At 45.8% G+C, this 23,244-nt stretch overlaps 1 protein-coding gene across 2 annotated transcripts in view; it reads right to left on the bottom strand.

Annotated features, from left to right (window-relative positions):
* Window positions 1-23,244, bottom strand: part of LRRK1 (leucine rich repeat kinase 1) — a 69,956-nt gene that overhangs the window by 30,614 nt on the left and 16,098 nt on the right. For both annotated transcript variants that reach the window (XM_084214058.1, XM_084214059.1), the window contains exons 2-15: window positions 23,002-23,165; window positions 21,939-22,110; window positions 19,461-19,640; window positions 18,701-18,849; window positions 13,841-14,067; window positions 13,240-13,367; window positions 12,937-13,100; window positions 12,095-12,232; window positions 8,411-8,523; window positions 7,222-7,298; window positions 4,142-4,271; window positions 3,495-3,607; window positions 2,434-2,648; window positions 320-484 (exon numbers count right to left, since the gene is read on the bottom strand). In XM_084214058.1, the coding sequence (XP_084070184.1) occupies window positions 320-484; window positions 2,434-2,648; window positions 3,495-3,607; window positions 4,142-4,271; window positions 7,222-7,298; window positions 8,411-8,523; window positions 12,095-12,232; window positions 12,937-13,100; window positions 13,240-13,367; window positions 13,841-14,067; window positions 18,701-18,849; window positions 19,461-19,640; window positions 21,939-22,110; window positions 23,002-23,165 (2,135 nt within the window). The remainder of the gene's footprint in view (window positions 1-319; window positions 485-2,433; window positions 2,649-3,494; window positions 3,608-4,141; window positions 4,272-7,221; window positions 7,299-8,410; window positions 8,524-12,094; window positions 12,233-12,936; window positions 13,101-13,239; window positions 13,368-13,840; window positions 14,068-18,700; window positions 18,850-19,460; window positions 19,641-21,938; window positions 22,111-23,001; window positions 23,166-23,244) is intronic.

Here is a 23,244-nt window from a genome sequence, read left to right as displayed (position 1 = left end):
ACCCCCCTTGGAGCACAGTGTGGTCAAACACTAATTCCAAAATAAGTATGTTCAGCCTTACTTAGCAAGGGTTTATAAATCAGCTTTTGTTTCGCTCTCTGCTGTGTGTGAGGGAGAACAAAGCAAATGATAAATTTAAACCATTAAATATAGCGATACGCCTACAGCGTAATGGAAAATGAATCCCAAATGCTGTGCAAAATTCATAGCTTGGGGAGCTTTTAAAAGCAGAGCAAAAAGAATCTGCAATATCACATATCTGCGTGCTGAGCCGCTGCTTGATAAATAGATATCCCAGAGCCCACCAGTGACTTCTTACCTCAATGTTCAGCAACCAGAACTGTAAGTTTGCCACAGCTTCTTCCCCCAGTGCCAAGTTCCAGACCACTATGTACAATGCTTTGTCTGTGAAGAAACACTGATTGACTGTAGACATGCTCGCTGGGCCTCCGATATCCCAGACATTGAACTCCACTGAATCAACCTACTTAGACAAAGAGAAGTGTTCAAATCAAACCGTGGCAGTAAATCACTGGGAGATAATAGCTGAAGTATAAACCTACGCCTGCATAATGTATGACACAAGAAGGGGTTCAATGTCCTAATTGTGCCTCCAGGAAAGATAAATCAACAAGCAATTGTTAAGCATGGCTACCACTTCCCCACAGGAAATCAAGACTAATTACTTGCTGCTAAAACGATAGAGGTGCCCTTGATGCTGGTAAAACTCCAGTTAATGCTGTGGATTCCCCAGTCCAAACAAGGGTCTCATTCTGAGCCCTGCATTTCACTGCATCTGTAATAGAAACTGTTTCATCCTTGCCTCTGCCACAGGACCATTGAAGCTGCTTATCTGCCACTGCTGTGGGGAACAGGAAACCCCTGCTGAAATCACTTCCACTGAGCTCAGACCAAGCTGAGCCAAGCAGAAGGGAGATGCTAAGGAGATGGGAAGCTTCTCAGGCCTTCCATAAACACCTCCTACATGTTGCTCCCAGGCTTCTGACGTCTGTGCCACGCTAGAGATGGACCAGAATCACAGTTGCTGTGAATCACTCACTGATTTCTGGGGGAATGCTTAAATGGAGGCTTCTCCAGATCTAGCTCTCTTCCCAGTGTCCCTGAATCCATTCCTCTGTGCAGCCCCATGACAGCACTAAGAGGGAGCCTGGCTCTCTGCTTCAATGGCATTCAGGCTCCCAGTTGCAGCAGGGAGTACCTGCATACCTGGGAAGCTCTGTCCCTAAATCACTTGGCCCTGGAGAGTCAAAAACCCTGAGATGAACACAAAACCAAACCTTCCTCCTCAGAGGAAGCCCCCATCCTCAGAGCATCACATAACCCCCAGTGGGCTCTGTTTAGGGGGCTGGGGCCAGGTACTGACTGATCCCACGTGGAAGTTACCCTATCAGAGTTCAGCAGGAGCTCAGCATCTCAGCAGGGCTCCGATTCTGTGCAATCCGTGTGAAGTCTCCCAAAAACAGCTGGAAGAACTTCCAATTGTTGAAACCAAGCCCTAATCAGCACAAGGACTGCTTTGTTCATCCAAAGACCTTCAGCTGTGAGTGTGTGTGTGGACAGACAGACCCAGAGATAGAGATAAAAGCCTGTTCATTGTCTTGATTCCACTCCAGGTCCCTGGTGCTGTCTACGCTTTTATTTTATTCAATTGCTCTTCAACACAAGATGCAACAAATCCCTTCTCCCACCAAAGTTTACCCTTCAAGGACTCAGCCTGTGTTGCTCTTTTCTTTCTGCCTCTGGCCTGGCACTCTTTGCTGTGGAACAGCTGAACTCAGCAGGCTCCTTTCCCCTTTCCAAAACAGTCTGGTGGTCATGGCTCTCATCTGGGAAGAGGGAGCTGCACCCCTTCAGCTCTGACAAGACCTCAGGACAAATTCTGCATCCTCTAATCCCTGGGCTACACTGCAGGCAGTGGACAGGGCCAGCTACAAATGCTTTGATTAAATCAGCACTCTCCAACTGACTTCAGTATGCCACACTCCATGGATGAGCCACCTGAGATTTGGGTGTTTAAGATGCACCTTAGACATCCCCGGATCACACCTTCCACCCACATCCCCCCCCAGGTTTGGTATCAAGAAGTCCAGCTTTAGGTACTGATGTCAAAAGCCCAATCTGCTGCAGAGAAGCTTATTTAAAGCACTCTCTCAAAATTAGTGTTCACTCGAGGTGGGAGAGGCAGAATTTCAGCCTAGCCAACACACAGCTCTCTTTAGAATACAGTCAGGAAAACAGAACCGCCCTCTAGTACCAACTGGAAACAAAACAGAATTGCAACGGGTCTAAAACCACATCCCACTTGTGAGGCAATGGAAACTGCTCTTTGCAAAAGGACAATTTCAAATTTCAGCCCACAGGACCCTGCAGGGCTCCCACATCCCCCCGGGCCTGCAGATCTCCCTTTTTCACCTTGGCCTTGTGCCCCACGGGCTTGGGCAGCTCCCACTTGGTTGTGCGGATGGTGGCCTCGCTGTGCATCACCTGGGGCACCTTTCCTGTCTGCAGGATCTCCACCAGCGTGGACTTGCCCTGCCGGGGGGGCCCAATGACGATCATCTTCATCAGCTTGCACTTCTCCGCCCGCCGCAGCTGCGCTCGTAAATACGCCAGCACCGTCTTGGGCCCTGCGAGCGGGACACAGCGGGGTGGGCGCCGCAGCCAGCGCACCCAGGGACAGCACAAACCCCGCTCTGCACACACACACACACGGTGCCTGCAGCTCCTGCTGCCCCTGCGGGCTGGCTGCGGGCTGGGAATAAACAAAGGAACCTCCAGCGGGCAAACCTGAGACAGAGACCCCAGGAAAAGGTCACTGCTCGGAGGCTCCACAATGGAGCACTGTAAGGAGAAACAAATGCTGGGGCTCCTATGCTTCAGAACTGAAAGGAAACATAAAATACTAATTCAGGACTGGAAAATACTCAGTTTTTCCCTCTGCTTTTATGCTTCCAGTTAAAGTGAGATTGAGGTTTCAACAGTATACTGCTGGAGTGGGAATAATTCCTAATAACTTTGTTCCCACAGGATTTTCTGATTAAAATGTAAAAAAAAAAAAAAAAGAAGACAGCATTGTAATAGATCCAAAAACCTAGCAGCTCACAATAAAGTCACTTCAATGGGACTGTGACTGCTGATCCTAAACACTTCAGTCTTTAGAGAGACCATCTAAATATCTTAAAATATCCACATTCAGGAAGCAAGCCACAGAATTTATGCATACTGCAAATTAAATACTGCATCTATAAGTCAGCATTTTAAATTGTGATCTGTCTTAAATTGATCATTACAGCCAGAGCTTAGCACTGATTATCAAATTTGTAAATACAAGTAGGAAGTTTCCCTGTGCAATTCCAGTTAACCCCATGAGGGCTCAGGCATTCACTGTCTGTTCCTGCTCTTGACCATTAAAAGGAAGAGATTTTATGGCATGTTCAGTCAATTTAATAAAGAATACACAGCATCAGCCTTACCCTCTTTTCTGATCTCTGCAGGAACGTTACTGATATTGAGTTCCTCGATATCCAGCTGCCAGAGATTAGCCAGCTGTCCAAGTTCTGGAGGAAGCTCTCGGATACCAGGGTTACTGTACAAAAACAAATAAATCTACCAACAACCAGGCTTTGTGTGTAAGTAGCTGCTCTCATGGACTCTCAGATTACGCTATTCTACCCTTGCAGAAATCTTCCATTAACATTTTAATAAGACTACTCAGCACTTTAATAGCAATTTCCATCCTAAAAGTGATGTATAACCTCAATTTATCCTCTGAGGCAGACAAATGTAATCATCTTTGCTGGATAGTTGAGGAAATAAAGGGAAAAATGATGAGTTATTGAATGTAGCACTACAGAAACTGACAGCAAAAAGCCAGAATGAACTAGAGGCACATTAGATTCCCAGGCCTGTGTTCAAAGCATTAGATCATCTTCCCTAACTCAAAAGACCAGCCTCCTCCTTATCTAAAGCAAACCATGGGCACAGCTCTAACAAGGGGCTGACTATTTCCAGCTTTCTGACTTCAAAAGCACTGGACATCTGGGGTGGGGCTCCAGAGAAGACTGGTCACTAAAACAACATGGAAATAACGCTGCAAAGCTTTTCCAGGACACGGACTTACTTTCCTAAATAAAGCTCTGTTAAACCTTTCAGGAGGCAAACGGACGGCGGGACAGAGTCCAGCTGATTGTCGTTCAGATAAAGAACCTCCAGAGAATCACTCAGAAATGCTGGAAACTCCAAAAAAGGACCTGGAACGAGACAGGACACAAAATGCACCTTTAAAAAAAGAAACAACACAACAGGCATCAAGGCTCTGAACCAAGAGCTTCACCAGAAGTTTGTGGGCAGGACATGAGGTCATGTCCATTGGCATGGCCACCACCATGCCAGAGCAGAAAAGCAAACGGCCTTCAGTGACAATCAAACATCAATGTTCACATCTCAGCGTCCTAAAGTCATAGTGCTGGAAGGTGACAGTGTCCAGGATTTATGGGGGGCTGAGGGAGGAACTCCAAGCCTGCCAAAACAGCTCAGGGGATGAGTGGCACCTTGTCTGCTGTTGAATACATGGTAATATCTTGTGAAGTGCCCCTCCTGCAGCCTAACAGCTGGCACTGAGAGGGCATCCCACAGGTACAACTGATTCTTAACATGGCACTGAAAGACACACCCAGGGCACAGCTGGTTCTCAATGTGTTTTTTCCACATTACCTGAGAAAAGCCAGTCAGAATTTATGTTCAGGCCCCCACATTGCATCCCACAGTAATTTATGGTGGATCAAAGTCAGTAACAACAGAGAAGAAAACCCAGATTGGAGCTGAGAGACTGACCTATGCTGTCTCCAAAACATGCTAGTGTTTGCTCCTCTGTTCTGTTTGAGAGAAGGACTCAGGGAACTTCCTCCATGCCTGAGGAGCATCTTGTGTATTTTGGGAGCAACCCAAGTAGTAGGAGCATCAACTGCATGGCTGAGTTGCTGTTGCTGGAGAGGTTCAAACAAAGGGAAGCTCTTCAAGTCCCAGAGAGCACCATTTCACTCCAGAAATGGCACCTGAGATAGTGGCACAAAAAGCTGCCACGGACTGTGTTGCTGTATTGAGGTTTGACATTTATCTACCAAAGAGCATCCTGAAATGAAGGAAAACCAGGCAGGTTTGGAGTCTGATTAGGAAAGTACAACCAGCACCATCTGCTGCCTCCAGGGTCAATCAAAGCAACTCCTGAGATGCAAGACTCTCCCTTCCTGAGGGATGGGACAGTTCCACTTCCACCAAGATCTTCCTTTACAGAAAAGGTGCGAGGAACTGTAATTAGACTTAGTCAAAAAGAGGAAAAAAACCTGGAAGAGGTTTTCTCAGGAGAAAACTCCCCAGTTCTAATATTAACAGCACTTCCAGCCTGAGCTGTGATCAGAAAAGGAGAAAGATGGAGTCCCACTGTCTGCAGGGGTGTTTCATCTACGTGACAGGACTGTCTGGTGTGGGCAGTGTCACAGTCTGCCTTTTGAGTTTTCAAACTGAAAAATCGTCTTTGGGATTATTTTAGGAGAACAGCAGGCTTATTCAGGGATGCAATTCACTTCCTTTCTGGCTCATAGCTGAACCTTGCATTGTTGCTCTTCAGTAGGTATCTGGGCACAGACAGATTTAGTCCCTCTTGGACACGTAGGAGCAAACTCCTAAAATAGCAGCAATATGCTGAATTCACCAAAGAGTCCCAGGTGGAAAGGAGTGTACTATATTGGAAGCAAGCTCGAGGTGTTTATAAATTGTAATTATTTATTCATGAGTTATTTATGATTTCTCTGGCTTCGGCTCAAATTTTCTTTTAAAGAACTGTAGAAAAATTAAAACAAATCCCATCTTGAAAATGTATTTTTGGATGAATAAACACTACCAACACCACACATGCATGTGCAAGAAGTTATTCTGAGACTTATCAATCAAGTATAGTGAGCACCATAAATTATTCTCTTTAAATAACCCAGACTTAAGTAAACAGCTTTGTTGGTAAATCATATGAAAACCTGTCCACCCCCACCCCACCAGGAGATTTCTGTGAGCAGCTGATGTACTCCAGCTTCTGTTTTCTCTTGATGTTTAAATTCTTGGCCACATCCTCTCATCTCACCAAGCTACACTTGGCAGAGGAACAGAGAGAAAAGGATGAGCTGGCTTTGCTCTGTCTCTGTGGCTGCTCCCCCGTGGCACCAGCTCGGTGGGCTGCTCTGTGCCCCCTGCTACCTGAGGCACCTGAGGCAGCTCCAGGCTGCCCCAGGGTGCAAAGTGGCTGTTCAAATGTCACTGCTGCAGAGCCCATCCTCTCCTGCTTTCTGCAGGGAGTGATGCTGGGTTTGCAGCACGTAAAGATTTCCATTAGGACAGCAATTCCCCTTTAGAGCTGGTTGTAGCTGCCTTTGCCTGCTGCTCCTGCCCTTCCCTGCTGCCCTTCCTGCCCAGAGGAGCCAGCTGGAGGTGAGGATCTCCAGCCTAACCTACAGCTATGGCTGCACATGGTTTCTTCACCAATTTCACCTCAGGCACAGTTTTCAGGGGAACTGAGGGAAGGATTTGCTGCAGGAGGGCCTCTTCCTCCCACGAGCAGTCCAGGGCTGCTGCGATGTGCGTCAAGACGACGCTGGCTCTGTCCCACTCTGTGACTGGCAAGGAATGTTCAGAGCCAGGCATTCTGCAGGCAGCCAGAATGAGAAAACTCCCCAAGTGCTTTAAAATAAAACAACAAACAAAAGAAATGCAGATGAATCCCACAGAGAGCAGGAAGCAGTGCAATATCTTCTGATATCCCTTTGTTCTCTCTGGGATTTCACGTGCATTTCATCAGCTCTGCCCCAAACTGAGGGTGCAAATCACAGGCAGGGGAAAATGTGCCATTTATAAAGTCAGCAACAGTACCAAGTCACAGGGATAATTATGGGTTAATTTCCCTTCAACATGCCACGGAGTACTCTGACTAAAAGGCATAACCTTCACGAAAGAGCAAAATAAACAGGTTTCACACCATCTTCCTATATTGGTGGTACCAACCAGCTGCATCATTTCTTTAGCAACACTTTATCTGAACATATTTCCTCTTAGTGAAATGCAGTTCACTTTAAATTGCAAAGGAATTTACTCTACTTTCCCTCCAGCCAAACTGCAGATTCTTGCTGCTTCCCAGCTCTCCTGGCATTGCCTTACCTGCCTCGGGGCCACCACGCACCCTGTTCTTGGTGGTGAAAAAGGGGATCCTCTTCGTTTTAAACCCCTCATCGCTCCTGTGGGCCAAACAAAACAGGGAGGACTCGTGGGGAAAAGATCTTGGAAAGGTGCTGAGCTACATGGGGAAGAGCCTGACCATGCTCACAGCTCTCACAGGATCCCACCTGCTCTGGAGAGATGGGAGTGAAACCCACTGTGCAATCAGACTCCACCAACACTTGTCCAGCCCAGTGGTTTTCTCCTGGCAAATCAACAGAGCTTCTCAAGGCAGCTCTCCCAGCTCCCAGGGCAGGAGCACTTGACCCCTGGCTTTATGGGTGTCAGGGTTAAGTGGTTGTCAAACAGCAGATTGAAGGAGTCTCACCAGAATGGCTGGAGAACCGACCTGCTGCCACTGCCCACCCTCCCCAGGGAGACTGGGAGAAGATGACCCACCAGCATGAATCTGGAAACGCACTGGGACATTCAAAAAGTGGTAATTTGTCTTTTGCAACTGACACAGAAACTCCTAAGGACTCCAAAACTGTGTTGGACAGGCACCCAAATGAGAAGACATCAGCATGACAAAATTCAGTGCAATTTTGGAGATCATAAAGGACCTCTAACTCTCTTTGTTAAACATCTCTATCGGAATTTCTAAACAGAAGAACATCACTCATTTATTGGACGACCTTATTAAAATCAGCCTTAGAATCACAGAATCCTTTAGGCTGGAAATCTCTATGAACTTGCAGCTGGTTATACTTCCATTTAAAAAACAAAGACTTTTCATTTTTTCCATAACAATACTCCCACACTAACTAATAACTGCAGTCCAGCCAGATGGTTTATGGTTAAGATATGCTCCCCACAAACCTGTATGTGTAGTGATGAACTACACAGAGGGCTGAAGAAATTCCTACATGCTCAGAAATTAAACTGCCATTATCAATAATCTATCCACTTAATAAATGATACAGTGTGCTAAATGCCCAAAGAATTCAGCAAAGGATAATTCATCACTGTCACAGACACACAATGTACTTGGGGACATGGTATGTGGGTATCAATGCCTTCTATGCAGGTGATTAATTCTCTCCTGACACCCTTTGTGTTACATGAGGCATTGGGTTTGCTATTATTTCTTCAGCTTTTGTCTTCTTAGCCAAAACTTGAAAGCAACACTTACTTCCCAAGCTGGTTTTTTGAAAGATCCAGGGACTTAAGTTGTTTGCAATTCCACTTATCCTGCGAAGGCAACGTAACTAACTGATTTCCCAGCAGCTTCAGGGACACCAAAGCCTAGGAGAGGAATAGCCTGGAGTTAGGGAGCACCAAACACACAGAAAGAGCTTTTTAAGCGTGGCTATTAAATAACAGAAACACGAAGAAAGTACATCTTATTCATCAGAACATCCTGTCCGTGCTGCCCAGCATGCAAACATTTCCTCCCTGTCCCCAGCAAGTCCTGCACGGAGCAGCACCACTCACTCCAGGGAGATTATTGCTCCACTTGCTGACAGATGCACTTGGAAACTGCCCATGCAGGAGGACATCTTACTTCTTAGTGAGGAAACCTTTCCAAGTGGGAAAGAACAGTCTGATTTACCAACACAGGGTGCCACGTATGGACTACAAATATATGTAATAAATGTGTGTGTCTGCACCGAGTGGGCTTACCCCTGCAGGGCATGCACAAAATCAAGGTGCAAAACATGACCCACTTCACACAAGGAAAAGTTTTGATTGCTTTTTTATGACATCTGTATTAAAATGGATGGGATTTCTATTCACTCTCTGAGATTTATACAAGTTACACATCCCTTTTTTTTTCCCCTCCCAGCAGACAGAAAGGTTAAAAACAAGTGAAACTGACTGAGACCATACAGTTAACACCACACAGATAGGACTCAGCTCGAAATACCAAGTTAAACATAAGGTCTCCTTTCAATTTAACTGAAATATAAAAGAAAAAATGCAGTTCCCATTCAGCTTTGTAAAGTTTATGCTCTTCCATCTGCCCTTAATAATGTTGAGGCTCAAATGATCATTTTCGTTTGGCTGAAAATCCAATTTTCCACTGAAAAACAGTGCTGTCTGTAGAGTTTCCAACCAGGTTTATGCAGCAACTCCCCCCACCATGAAAAACTGAGATAGAGCAGAATGTCAGCTGAATTATCTCCTGCCAGAAGCACAGCAATATTAATGAATTATACCCCATGGAAATCATGTTTTACCAGCAGAGACTTCAGTGTCAAGTGTGTTAAATGTTTTATGTGCTCCACGTTCATACAGAAGGTTTATGCCCCTTTTCATCGAGCAGGATTAACGGGGTCTCACAAAGCAGTTTGTTGGCCTTCCTCCCCTTTTTTAGATTGGAAAAATATGAGGTGTCCATGTGACAGAAGTGATGGACAAGCAGCAGCGGCTGGAATGGGAATTACCGTGCAAAACGCTCCCTCTAGTGATGGAGAGGGGCAGAGCTGGGCTGTGCCGGGATTTTGGGGAGGTGAAGGGAATACAGAACTGCAGACAGAGTGAGCCACCAAAGGAAAAGGAGAACTGGAAAACTGGGAACTGACAGCCAATGCTTTCACCATCACCTGTGCTCCCCTGGGAGGAGAGCCCAGCCTGCCCTTGGCTCCTGGCGTGGGGCTCTCTCCAAGTGTCAGCACGGGGCTGTGCAAGGACAATGCCTCAGACTTCTCCCCAAAACACCCCTGGGCAGGGGCAGGGAGCAGAGGGAGGCTGCACAACCTCGAATTAGCACAAACTGTGCTCTGGGGGCTCTAACTGGGGTGTTTCCTTTTCAGTCAGTGTGTCTGTGTGCCCCCAGACTGACCAAGGCCACTCTCCAGGAGCTGAGAGCCTGGGCAGCTTCTCTCCCGTGGTTCTGTGCATGGGGAGAAATCAGTGATGGTCAGCTGGCTGAAGTTCTTCATGACTGAAACTCTGGGGATCTCTAGCCCTTTTAAATTGCCTCTTGTCTCTAATTTCTCCATTTTTACTGCCTTTCAGTGTGAGAATGGGGGCCTCCAGAAGGGACACAATGGCAGTGGCAGACAAACTTCCTTCAAAGCTGCTGCCACAGCATGCACAGAAGGGTGTGAGACGACACCTGAGTGAAGGGACTGCAGCATCAGATTAAGGTGCCTCAGTCAGGTCATGATGTGGAAAAGCTGACCAGAGTCTAATCTGAATTATTCCACCCAGAGGGGGCCAGGTGTCTCCAGGAGAAGCCAAGTAGTCTAGAGAACTAAGACATGGCTTGGTTGGTTCCTTTAGAAGGCAACAGCCAGGAAAGCTGAGGAGGTTTCTGTTTCTCTCAACACCACATCTCTGGAGTACACATGGTATTAAGGACTGAGCTGGTCCCAGTCTTGAGATTCCTCTGCAAACCATGCAAAGGCCAGTGATAAACAGTGATAAACTGCACTGCAGCTACAGTGACAAATGGCTGTCCCATGACATGTGCTTTCAAGTCACAGGCCTCCTCTGCTGTCTGCTTTTCCCAAGGAGAAAACAGTTCACTGCTGCTCCTACACAAAAATAATACATTATCTGTAGGAACACTTCACTTCCCATTTCTCCCTCTTCCACATCTGCTTCTGGAGAGGGCTGGAGCATGAGCACAACCCTGCTCAGCCACATCAACTCTACAATCAAGGAGCAGCCCAAGCCAGGGCTCCTCCAGGCATGGGGTTTCACCTTCCATTTGCTCACCACACACTGGCCCTCAGGACATTGAAAATATTTTGTATTTATTTCTTCTATGAATAAAATGCTGAAGAGATACAGATAAGAACTGACATTATTTAGGGCAGCCAAGGCTCACTAACTTTGAAAACATCAGCAAAGATTGTGCTGAGGTCTTTCCCTTTGCATCCTCTGAGCAGCAGCACCTGAGAATTGTGCCCTGGAAGCACCATCTAGTGTTTAGTATCTGCCACAGAGGCTCCCACCCCCTGGGATGGCTCTCAATGCACTCAGAAAAAACCAAGTTTTGGAGCCAATAGTCCATAGGATTTGTTCTGTTTCAGGAGAAATGCCAACTGGAAACATCCACCAGAGAACAAAGCCAAATGTGCGGGGATGACTGGGAAGAACTGGGGGAATTCAACCCTCCTGTTCCAGCAGGAGTAAAAGGCACCTTTGCAGCAGATCCTGAGATCAGGACTGGACATGGAAATGACCCATCACTTCTGCATCCTTCCCACAGAGGCCAGCAGGGGAAAGCATGGAACTTCTGCCCAGATTCACCTGTTTCTCCCTCCACAACCCTGAGTTTCACAATCTTGCAGGGAAGCTTGGAGGAAACCCCAAGTTCTGCTTGGTTACATGACAACACCATGTGAAAGCAGAAATTCTGAAGAATTTTGACATAAACCCATGGATCTGTGGTGTCCACAGGAAAGAATTATTTAATCTACAACTAATTTAATCCCAGGCAGCACTGTTTAGGGCATTCAAACATGATATTTTCAGCACAGAAAGACTAACTCCTAATTACACAAGACTTTTTTCAAGAAAAAGCACAACTATTTGTGAGTGTACTTGAGTACATCAATATTTATTTCAATGGCTGGAGCTTGGAGCTACAATGCAGGGCTTGTCTTCCAAACTGTGCTCCCAAATTCTGCAAACCACAGACATCCAGAGAGTTCTCAGAAGACCTGTGTCAGAAACTAGATACATCTCACTGGATGAGGGCCTGAATGTGGTGATTCAGGGGGTGACAGCCTGCTCAGGGGCTCTGTGCAACTGCACCAGCTCAAGCCAGCACGTGGACTCCTACCTCACCCAGGCAGCCAGTCTGAGGTCTGAGTCAGTATCAGGAAAAATAATGTGAGAACTAGGAGGAAATGACACTCACCTCAAGCTGGAAGAGTCCTGCTGGAACTTCTTTCAGTGAATTCTCAGAAAAATCCACTTCTCTCAGGTGATTTTTCCAGAACACAGTCAATGCATCAGGTAGGAATTCCAGTGCATTTCTAGATGCTTTACAACATTTCTGGAAAACATAAAAAACCCCACACTTACAGGGTAGTAATCATCTCTTTAAATAATGTGGCAGATCAGCTGCCACATGTCAAAAGCTTTAATAAATTAATTTTAGGTGGTCTCTTTAGATACCTTGATCTAGATAAATTATTGGGCATGTAGGCACATAGGGATTGCAAAGGAGATGCATTCAACTGCTGGTAAAATTTCTTGGTGGGCAAAAAGTATTCCAAATATTATTCTGAAAATCACCCACCCCCATTTTATTTTCAACCATAAACAAACACTTCCCCAGAGGATGCTGTTCCCTTGCTGTCCCTGTAAAAATGAGGAATAAAGGCACAGTGATGGGTGTGGATACAGATGTCCTAGTTTGCCATGGGTCTGGGCAAATTTACCCCTGCTGAAAGTTGGGGATTTTGTAAAATGATCCTAACAATACTTCTGCTCAGAGGAACCACAGAGAAAATGAATACATCCATGTAAGACACATTTCTAGAACTTTTCCACCAATGCCATCAACATGGTGAGAACAGGGTGGAACCTCAGAAAGACTGGATCTGAAACCCATAAAGCAAATTTGGCAGGGGCACTCCTACAGAACAGCCTTTTAAGCATCTGACAGCTTTTTAAGCACCACAGTCAATTTTTTTTTTTTTTTTTGCATTGTTTCAACAGTTTTTTCAGCCTCTTTGTCAGAGCAGTTCAACTTACCAGGGGGCAGGCCCAGGGGTCTGGAAACACTTTCAGCTGATTTCTGGAAACATTCAGTATGTTTAGGGACTTGAAGCAGTATAGAAAAACCGTTGGAAGTTCCACCAACCTGTTGTCAGAGACGTCAAACTCCTGCAGCTTCCTTAAACCAATCCAATTAGTTGCTGGAAAACATGAAACATTGTGGCCTTGGTATAAGCATGATGAGAGCTTTTAAGCCATTTAAGCCATTATTTTAACATTTTGGGGTTCTTCCCTAGAGCCCAGCCTTGAAATACAAGCCCAACACTGGACTGTACGTACTGTTTTCCTCATCAAACAACTTCTCCAGAGAGTTTTTGGAAGCAATCAGTTTTTTAAGGTTTTTAAGGTGCAGGAATCCAGTAGGGAGAGTGGAGAGCCTGTTGCTGGATACATCGACCTCGAGTAACCTGTGAGTACAGAACAATCTCAGTCAGGCATCAGTCAAACACTAGCAACAGACACAGACATCTGTTTTACCAGGACAGCTTTGGTTCTGAATGAAAGCAGCTGAAGTGTGCCTCATAAGGCAAAGCATAAAACCCTAATTAGAAAATTAACCCTTCCAGGGAGCAGGGAGAGGTGCTCTGGATAGAGAGCAGACCAAATCACTGGTATCAGCCAGTAAATGTTATTCTGAGCCAGCTTAGAGGAGCGGGGCTCACCAGAGCTGGAGAAAAGCAAAGGCAACATGAGACAACACAGGAATAAAAGTTCCCACAACCATCCTGACAACAAACTTGGAAACACTGAGAATGAGAATCCTAAGCTAAACCTAGCAGACCAAGAAGCTCCTGCAATGTGCTCTCTCCTTACACAGGCTCCCTTAAGCCCAGTTTGAGCCTGCTCTCCCTGCAGGCTCAGCTCTGTGGGGAGCACACACCTTGTACAAATGATCTCATCAGAGGACTGCACACTGGGCAACTCTGTCAGCTGGTTGTCAGCCAGGCTGAGCTTCCTCAGGTTGATCAGCCCCCATGGGATCACGGAGGGGAGGGACACCAGGCAGTTGGCAGAGAGATCAAGCTCAGTTATCTGACAGGAGATATCGATCAGCCAGTCTAGATCCACCCAGGGCAGTTTGAGGTTTGACCAGTTCACACACAAAGCCTGCATGTGGCAGAGAGAGAAGAGAAAACCACATTAGTGAAATCCCAGTTGGTCTCAGCCCGTGCTGCACCGCTGGGAATCTGGCAGAGCAGAGCACAGGCCATAAACATTTTGCTCACTTTCCAATCTGCTTCTAGGAATTAAACTGACTCAGAGATGAAATCATGCCTGGATATCAGCAGCCCTGCTGTATCTGCTCCAGGATTTCACTCCAAAGACCATGAGCAAGCTCAAGCAGGGGACCTGGACCTCTTCACCAGTCCATATTATTCAGCATGGACAGAAGAAAGTGTGAACATATAGTTTTCATCAATGTAAGGAAAAAACCCAAGGCTTCATTTTCAAGATCACCTCATTGCATTCCAATCCTTGTCCTGAAACGCACATTTTAAAAATTGTATTCCCAAAATGTTTTCATAAACTTGTTGGTTTTGACATAACTCATCCCAAAACCAGCCTCAGTGGAATGATTGTTAATTCTCCACCAGGAGGCAGCAAGAACCCGACAGCAAATTTAATTTGCTTTCCAATGCCCAGTATTTAGGTCTTTGGACTTTTAACCCCAAATTTAGAATTAAAAGGAATGTGTTTGGGAAAAGGAGAGAAAGAAAAGGGAAACAAAGGCCTATCTCAAATGCTTATTTGAGACTCAGGACTGATTATGTAGATCAGACAGTTCAAATGCTTTGGAGAATGGAACAAAGGGTAAGTACAAACAGATGCACTTTTTAGATATTGACAGTAGTTGTACTTAGTGTAGACACCGTGCTTTTCAAACCTTCACTTGTGATGCCTCAGGACAGCCCTGCAAATATGAATGGAAATATTATGCCCATTGTGCCACTGGGGAAACCAAGGCAGGGAGCTCCAGCTGTTTGTTCAAAGCTACATCCACTGCCATGCCACAAGGCACCCCTGTAAAACACAGCAAGCCAGCAGGAACAAGAAATCAAACTAAGCAAAGTCTCCACTGCTACTGCAAAGTGCACAGCACCCAATGGGAGCTGCACTGTAAAGCTTTCACTCTCACACCAAACATATCCTGCTTTACTGCCAATTTCCCATTCTGCATATTTAACAGCTTCCTGCTTAGAAACTCTGGTTTTAAATTCAGTATGCAGTTTTCTGAACCTTTCTCTCACATGTAACATGTACCACAAATCCCTTGGCTTAGGGAAAAAGTACTTGCCCTTGAGTGCACCAAAAAGTGCAGCAATAATACAACCTTACAGCCTTCTTTTAGGGGCTGCAAGCAGGACCTTGTGTCTGTGCTGCAGACTGATAAACCATCTCTATTCTGCATTTAGATTGCTGTGTATCATTTCCCTCAAAAATGCAGAGGCATGGCCTCAGGGTATTTAATGTGATAAGGAGATACCTGTAGAATGCAGATAATGACTTCTCAAACCACAGACAGGATTGTGAAATCCAGCACCTGCTATCAGTGCTGTGGGTTGGTCTCCTGTATCCAAGGCAGCTTTTTGAATCCCAGCAATCAGTGCCCTCCTTCCCATGCAGAGACAAGGACTGACAGTGTCTCTGCAAACTGGAGCAAACCTCTCAGCCAAAGCCCTCTATCTGATTTAGAGACAGGGAACCAAATTCAGCTGGTACCACTAACCTGGAATCAGTGGTGTTACCTTAGGGGTTTGGTTGGCTCAGGACTCTGCAGTGAAAATGTGAAAGAAATCCCGACAGCACTGCCAGAAAGAGGGGATTTACTCTCAACTCATACTTCATCATGGGCACTGTTTTCCCAGAAAAGCTGTTTCTCTGATGCCAAAGGTCTGCGATGCCAAACTCACAGAGCTCAGGGCTCAGCCCAGCCCTCCTCAGTTTGGGGCTGGTGGTGAACTCTGTGCTAAACCAGGGACAGAGTTCAGAGGATGTGAGCTCAGGGCTGACTGCAGGCAGCTCACTGCTCTTCAGAAGGCCAAGGGAAACCTCTGCAGACTCCCCTCTCCTGCCAAAGGAAGAATTTCTCAACACAAGCCCTGCAGACTAATAGAAATCTTCTACTGCAGCAATGTCAGGGGATGCACTGAGGCAAAGGACTGGAAATTGTGCAGAAGCAAGAAACCCTGCTGCTCTTGGGCAAAGGATCAACTATAAATATGAAAAATATTTACTTAAATCTGAGGCTGTCTGGTAAGGTGATTAAGAGAGGCTGTTGTGCATTTCTCCTAAATGACGTGACGTGCTCCAGAACCTCACTCCTGCTGGAGATGGGATAATCTGAGGACAGGGATCTGCTCCCTCCATCAACAGCCCTGCTCTGAATCTTGTGTGGGACTGCTGCAGGGCTCTGTGCTGCTGGTGATGTAAGTGAGATTACCAGGATAAAGAAATGAGAGGAGGATCCCACACACGCACATACATTTGTATGCTTGAATATAAAACTATTGGTAAAATATTTTCTAGGGAAAATACAGCAGACAAAGCTCTTCTCTGGCCTGTAATGGAATAATTAAATATATCTCACACTGCACATATTGGAAAGTTACCTTTATCTCCCTGCTGACTACATCTATTGAAGTTTGGAATCTGTGCCTGGCCTCTTCATTGCAAAGGCTCTTTGGCACTTGTTACCTGTTCCTGTAAAAATGGACCACTTCCCCTCTTTAGCAAAGCTGTGGTTTGCTGTGGGTATAAATTTATGGCAGGAAAGAACACAAAAAGGAGAAACAGATATTAGAAAAATGAGATGTAACTCCTGCTGCCTGGGAAAGGGCAGCTGTGCTGGGTGCAAGGGCTGTCTGGAAGGTGTGGCAGCCAGAAGCAGCTCTCAAGCACATTTTGTGCATAGCTCTGCATTCGCTGCTGTGAAATCGATTGGAGCTCAGCTGTGCTCGAGTGGTTCCACTCAGAGACAGCACAGAAGGACAAACCCTTCTGAAGTTCTGGGCTCACTCTGAAGTCATCAGTGCTTGGTTTGCCCTCCCTGTCCAAGGGGAGAACTTTGTGACATCCAGTCTGGCTGCCACACACGTCCCAGTCTCCACACAGCCCAGTTTTGCTTCCTCCCAGTGCAAAATCCATCTCAGGATGAGCCCTCTGAGACAAGAAGAAAGCGCCGAGGCAGTTTGTCTGCAGCTGCCATAAAGTTGCATTTTAAAAGTCATCAGGGTGTGTGAGTGTCACTTCCCAAAGATCTGAGCTCTGCAGACAAACTGGGACAGATCCTCCTAAATCTTCCCCAGTCTGCCAAAATGAATTCAAAAAGAAAGCATTAAATAAGCAAACATATTAAAAATAAACAGCCACTAGGAGAATCAAGGTCAAGATTCTGTGGTTTTTCTCTGCTTTTTTTCTTTTTCTTTCTTTTTCAACCAGGCCCTTCTGGCAATTAGCTGATGTCTGAAGACTGCTCTCTTCTTTGCTCAGGGTGTGACAACAGCAAAGCTGAGTCATTTTTATAGCGGCTAAGCTAAATATTGCCAGCAAATTCACATAGAAAACAGACCTCTTCCCTGTGATTCAAACATTTATTCCAGGCTTATTCAAGCTGAATTATCCAGTTGGTTTTCTTTTTTTCTTCTTAGAGACATTTTATCAACTCTTTTCCAAATCTAGAATTCAGATTCCTTTTGATTATCTGTCAACAAAATTAAAAGTGGAACAAAGAGGGCTCTAAATCTACTGATTGAACCTAAAGGAGTCAAGCTCACTTATGTGGTCTGACACTCAGGCTATTAACAGGAACCGTGAGAGGATTCTGGCAGGAAAACAGAGAATGGAGAAGTTGTAAAGCTACTAAAACTTCTCTCCTTATTTTTACTTAACACCAAAGCAGAACCAAAAGCCTGCAATGCTACAAGCTGAGCAGAGAGATGCTCAACTGGATTGATGAGGGGCATCTTTTCACTGCAAAATTTTTGTGCCCTGATGAAAACTCTAAGCATTGAAAGCTCAGGGATCTGATGCTCCTATTCAGTGGGTTAAACTACATGCTGAGGGGGAAAAATTCAAAATGCCTGGTAATAAATTGCTGGAGACCAGTATAAATAATACAAAATATTGTGTGCTCCCCTATAAAGCAGTAACAATACCAATGTGAGACACTTTTTTACTGCTGAGAATCTGAAGCAGGGAAGATATTATTGCTTTGCTCATGCTCCTTGTTAACAAAAAGCCACCCAAGCCCATTTTTACCTGCACTGCCTGACACAGAAGGGTTCCCACGTACCATGCCAACCCTCGGGGACACCACAGAGCTGGTGCCATCACCCTGCACAAACCAGGGGGCACAACAGGAACCTAAAGGGAGTGATGGCCCTGGGGGCACAGAGGGAATCTGTACTAGAAGGATCCCAGCTTCTTCTCTGGAAGGCTTTGAGCCCAAAGTTGGTGTTTCCTGCCCCAGCACAGCCTGGCTCACATGCTGGTGTTTAAATTGCCCCACAGAAGCTGCTGCTGTGTCTTGCACAGTGATGCCATTCACAGCCTTGATGTTTCACACCCTGTAATTCAGCACCAAAGCCACTTGCTCAGCTTTCTAAAAGGGCAGCAAACCACAAGGCTCTTAGTTGAGGAGAAGAATCAGCAGCCACATGGCATGCAAAGACAATTATCAAATACTAACAGGATGCCCCTTCAAAACAACATCTCCTCAGGCAGATAAATGGTTACTTACTGTTTTTGCTGGAGCACTACCTGGTAGTGGGGTTGTCTCAATGAAATACTTCCTCAGAAGGTGTTTGCTGGATTCAGGACTGTCCATCAGGATGTAGGAACAAAAGAAAGCTCCATTCCGCAACAAAAACACGGCTACATCTTCATTCCCTTGGGGGAAAAGCAGATTGTTCAGTCCCTTCACCTCAGGTAAATGAACCAGCAGGGAGCTGAACAGAAATCCTGGGAAATAACCACTTCTGAAAAAAAAACTGTGGGGGTGTGCAAAAAGGAAACTGAACTGTGTAAAGGCTGTTTCCTCCAGTGGCAGGACTCAGTTTGGTCAAACTGAGACAGCAAAGACACTGTGTAAAAGTGCTGGCCCAGGCTCTTTCTTTTTTCTCTTTTTTCCCATCTTATTAAACTACGCACACAGCTGTGCTTTGAAGTGCAAATTATTCAGCCTAAATCAAGCATGAGTGCCAGAGTGTCCATAACAATAATGCTTTTACTTGCAAGGATTCTGGTTTTTAAGGGTCTTTTCCCTCAGAGTTTGTAGAGGAAAGTTCAGCCTCTCAGTATTTACAGCAATCTAACTTCCCAAGGCCCTGACTCCAATTTGGCTGAGTCGACAGATTCAGAGCCAATTTCACTTTAATTCATCCTGCTGAAAATCCAACTCCAGACAAGCCATGGATACCATCCTGTGTGTGAACATCTCAGCCCATTCTTTGAAGACCTGGCAGGACAGGGGCAGAATGTGGAAGCATGCAGATACACACCTGCCTTTATAGCAGCATAGAGGGGCAGGCGGATGAGCACGGGGAACTCGTTCCTCCTGACTGCACAGCTCTCTGGGTCAGCACTGTAGGCACGGATCAGGAGCTTGACAATGTCCAAATGGCCCTGCTGGCAGGCTATGGCCAGCATCCAGTTCAGGAGCTGCTGGCAAGTATTAGGACCTACCAGAAACACACAAAATGTGACTTAGTTGGTGCCACTGGGCTGTGAAGTGCGAGGAATGCCGGCGGACAATGGCTGTGCAAAGGGGTTTGGGACAGGGTGAAGCTCCTGAGGACAAAAGGAACAGGTTACACTGCAAAAGTGTGTCAGAGAAGGGTCCTAAGCTGGTCAGGCACAAAGTTTTCAGCTTTGCTTAACTCTTCTTCTTTACCCGCCCAGCTAATGGGTGAATTTTTTTGTCTGTCCCTGACATAAGCATCCATAAGGCAGCAACAGTTCTGCTAAAACACCAGCAGATAAATAAACATCTGACCCCAAACAGGGGTGATCAGGACTGTCTTTGCATCCAGATCCAAACAGACATTAGATCCAAACATCCAAGATTGGCCACTTCTTCCAAGATCATGAGAAGGGATACAAAGAATGGGGAAAACCAGGTAAGCTTTCATGTTATTGGATGAATAAAATGAAAATAAATGCTTCAGTCAACAAAAAAGGAATTGTTTTAGCTTGTTTTTGCTGCAACCTGAAGTCTCCCACAAAAACTTTCATTTCCCCTTTAAATATTTCATTTCAGGTCAACTCTTTACTATTAATTCATAGTAAAGTCAGACAAATGTCATTTAAGGCTAAAAACCAAAACATTATGTTCTGATTTTTGCATGAATTTGCTGATGTTTTAGTCATTCTCAAACTAGGGTTTTTTTCAGAAATAACGTTTTCCTGTAGAACACCACTTTTCTCTAGGTGTGCCTAATTCTGGACATGTAACTAAATGCCCAGGAAAGAATTATTTCTGCTAACAATAAGCAGTCCCCAAACCTCCCCTGATTCCCTGTAATACCTCCATATCCTTTACAAATTCACATCCTCTCTGAAACACTTACAGGAACAACCACAAGCCCAAGTTTTACATGTCAAGGCTTTTTTGCAGCTTATCCATGTGGAAATTACATCTCTCTTTGCATTCTTAACAACTCCACTAAATCCCTCACCCTCCTGCTACAAAAAATGGGCTCCACTTAAGCTGTAAGCCACAAGTAGTTCTCACTGTTCCAGGGAGAATCACTGCAGTGCAACAGCCAAATTGTAAGTTTAGGCAATTTATACCTAAGCCCTGTGATTGGTGTCTCTGTAACTTCCCAAAAAAACAGCTGGAAGGTCCTGCATAAAAATTTCTGAAAGCTGCTGTTAGTACAGAGCTCCTCCCCTGACCCCCCTGAAGCAAGAGTTGGAGGGAATTTGGTCACTTCTAAACTGAGCTAAGTTTCCAGAAACTACTTAAGTCACTTTTCATTACTCAGAGTATTATATTAATATAATTTAATTTTTCTACTAGGTTACTCAGCTTCCTTTCTGGCTGAAGGAAATATTACATTTAATTGCATCCCCCAAACTGGAACATTTATTTTGCTTACCAGTGCTCCAACACTGGACACCAAATAAGCAGGTTTCCCAACAGGTTATTCCTGTTCTCAGTGAGGCCATTGGCAACTATTTAGTCCCAGTGAGGAGCTAGAGCTATACTCAGGTTAAATATTGCAGAAGCCAGCTTAGCCCTTGTGTTACTGCAGTGTCTGAGGTCAAGGATTTGCCCCAGATGTTCTGCAGAACCTCTGGACCCCAAATGCATGGAAGATCCCAGGGAGAAGCAGCTGCCAAGCTCACAGAACACTGAGAGAGCAGCAGGGACCCAAACACAGCTCCTGGTCCTGAGTCAGAGTTCTGCCCCCTGACCCCACTGCTGCCTTAGGAGCAGCAGTGTCTGAGTCAAAAAGATGTCTCTGCTCCAAAAAAATGAGTATAATAAAATTTAAGTAAAATGTAATTATTATTCTAAAGAAGGAATTCCCCTGAAAGTCAAAACAAAATGTCAAGCAGAGAACAGAGTGGGTGTCAGCTGTGCACCCAAAGTGTCCCTGACCAGTCAGGCCACGCTGCCAGCACCACTGAGACTGTTGGATCAGCAGTGGGATGATGCTGCATCCTGAAAATCCCCCAGTCTCCCTGTAGGGTCTGGGATGTTACCCAGCTGCGAGGCCTGACAGGAATGAACTGTCTCAATGGCATCTTCCTCCACTTCCAGTCTGCAAACATGGAATATTTTTCTGTATGTGTTTCTCTTCCCAAGGGGGGAAGTCTCCTTCAAGCACAGCAGAGATCTGATCCTGCACACACTTTCCCATGACTAAACCCCTCCCTTTCCAAGGAATGCCAAAAAACCCAAATGCCTGCTTGGAGCTGTAGCACACAGCTCCTGAATAACTGGAGGAGAGGCAGGGTCAGCCAGGGCTTACCACGCAGGGAATCCAGCAGCTCCTTCACAACGTCCTTGTGCCCAAAATACGCCGCCACCACCGCTGCATTGTCATCGTTGGGCTCGGTTGGTAACACCACCAACGCCTCCTTCAGCAGGTACCTCACTGCCTGCAGATCCCCATATGCTGCTGCAATGCCTAAAAGCTGACACTGGGGAAGGAAACACAGCAGAAGAAACTCTCTGTCAAAGGCAGCAGGCAGAGAAAGAGCATTTCTAGAGCTGTATGCTCACGCCAAGGCATGTCCACTGTCACCGTGGTTAATTTGGAATGTCATAAACACCAGTGGCCACAGTAATCATTGTTGATAAATTTATGATGTTAATTTGTTGGTATTTTTATTTTAGTTTTTTGTATGGTTTTTCTCATAATTTGTTGGGGGTTTGTATTTTAGTTTTTTGTATGGTTTTTCATGTAAGTGCCTGAGGCACAGAACAGTGAGTATACACCCATTTTTCATGGACCAACAGAAAAAGCATTTGCACAGCTCAGCTGCAAAATGCAGTATTACCTGTTTTGGAGATGGCCACTGTGACTGGACTTGACATGCAGGGAGCCTCTCAAAACACTCACATCAGCTCTGTGCAAAGAGCAGGCTCAAAAGGAGGGCTCTGAAGGCAGAGCAGTGCAGAAGCTGGCACAGAGTTTGTGATAAAATTCCACACACAGGCAGCAAACTCTTCCCAGGGGGCCATTAACCATCTGATGGGGGAATGCATTTTTTGCTAAGTCTATAAACTGCTTCCTTTTTACGGGGAAAAATGCATTTCCCTGTTTTGGTGACCACAGCAGCAGCACCCCTCCTCACACAGCCTGTGTTCCTACTGACACTGCTCCCTGTGGTCTGCCTCATCTTCCTGATCTGTGTTTTCAAGGGCAAACTTGTGTCCCTGAGCACGTTCCTGCAGAGCCCCACACAACCAGCCATGTCTGGGACCCACACACATTTTCTCCATGAAAAAAACGACAGAAGACAGCAGCATCTTGAAATTTTGGCATCTTTGCCAATAAACTCTGAGAGAGAGCTGTAACCCAACCCAACCTTTTCCACTTGCAGTGCAGTCTCCTCACAGGACAACCTAATCAACTCTTGGGCCTTGCTGGTGTCCCCAGCTTTGTAGGCATCCTGGATGCTTTCTGTCACGGGGGTCTGGGTGACGGAGACCTCGCCACTCGTGGACTGTTTGCCACCCATGTCCACAGTTCCTGCAGGGAAAACAGCAAAGAGAAGTCAGGGAGAAGTGCCTGCTCATTACCCATGCACAGCTGCAACATCAGTGGATGC

This window comes from Fringilla coelebs (assembly GCF_963513975.1).
Source record: "Fringilla coelebs genome assembly, chromosome: 12".
In the NCBI taxonomy this organism is placed as follows: domain Eukaryota; kingdom Metazoa; phylum Chordata; class Aves; order Passeriformes; family Fringillidae; genus Fringilla; species Fringilla coelebs.
Note: the sequence above shows the minus strand (reverse complement) of the source record. Positions and strands in the feature narration are given on the sequence as shown.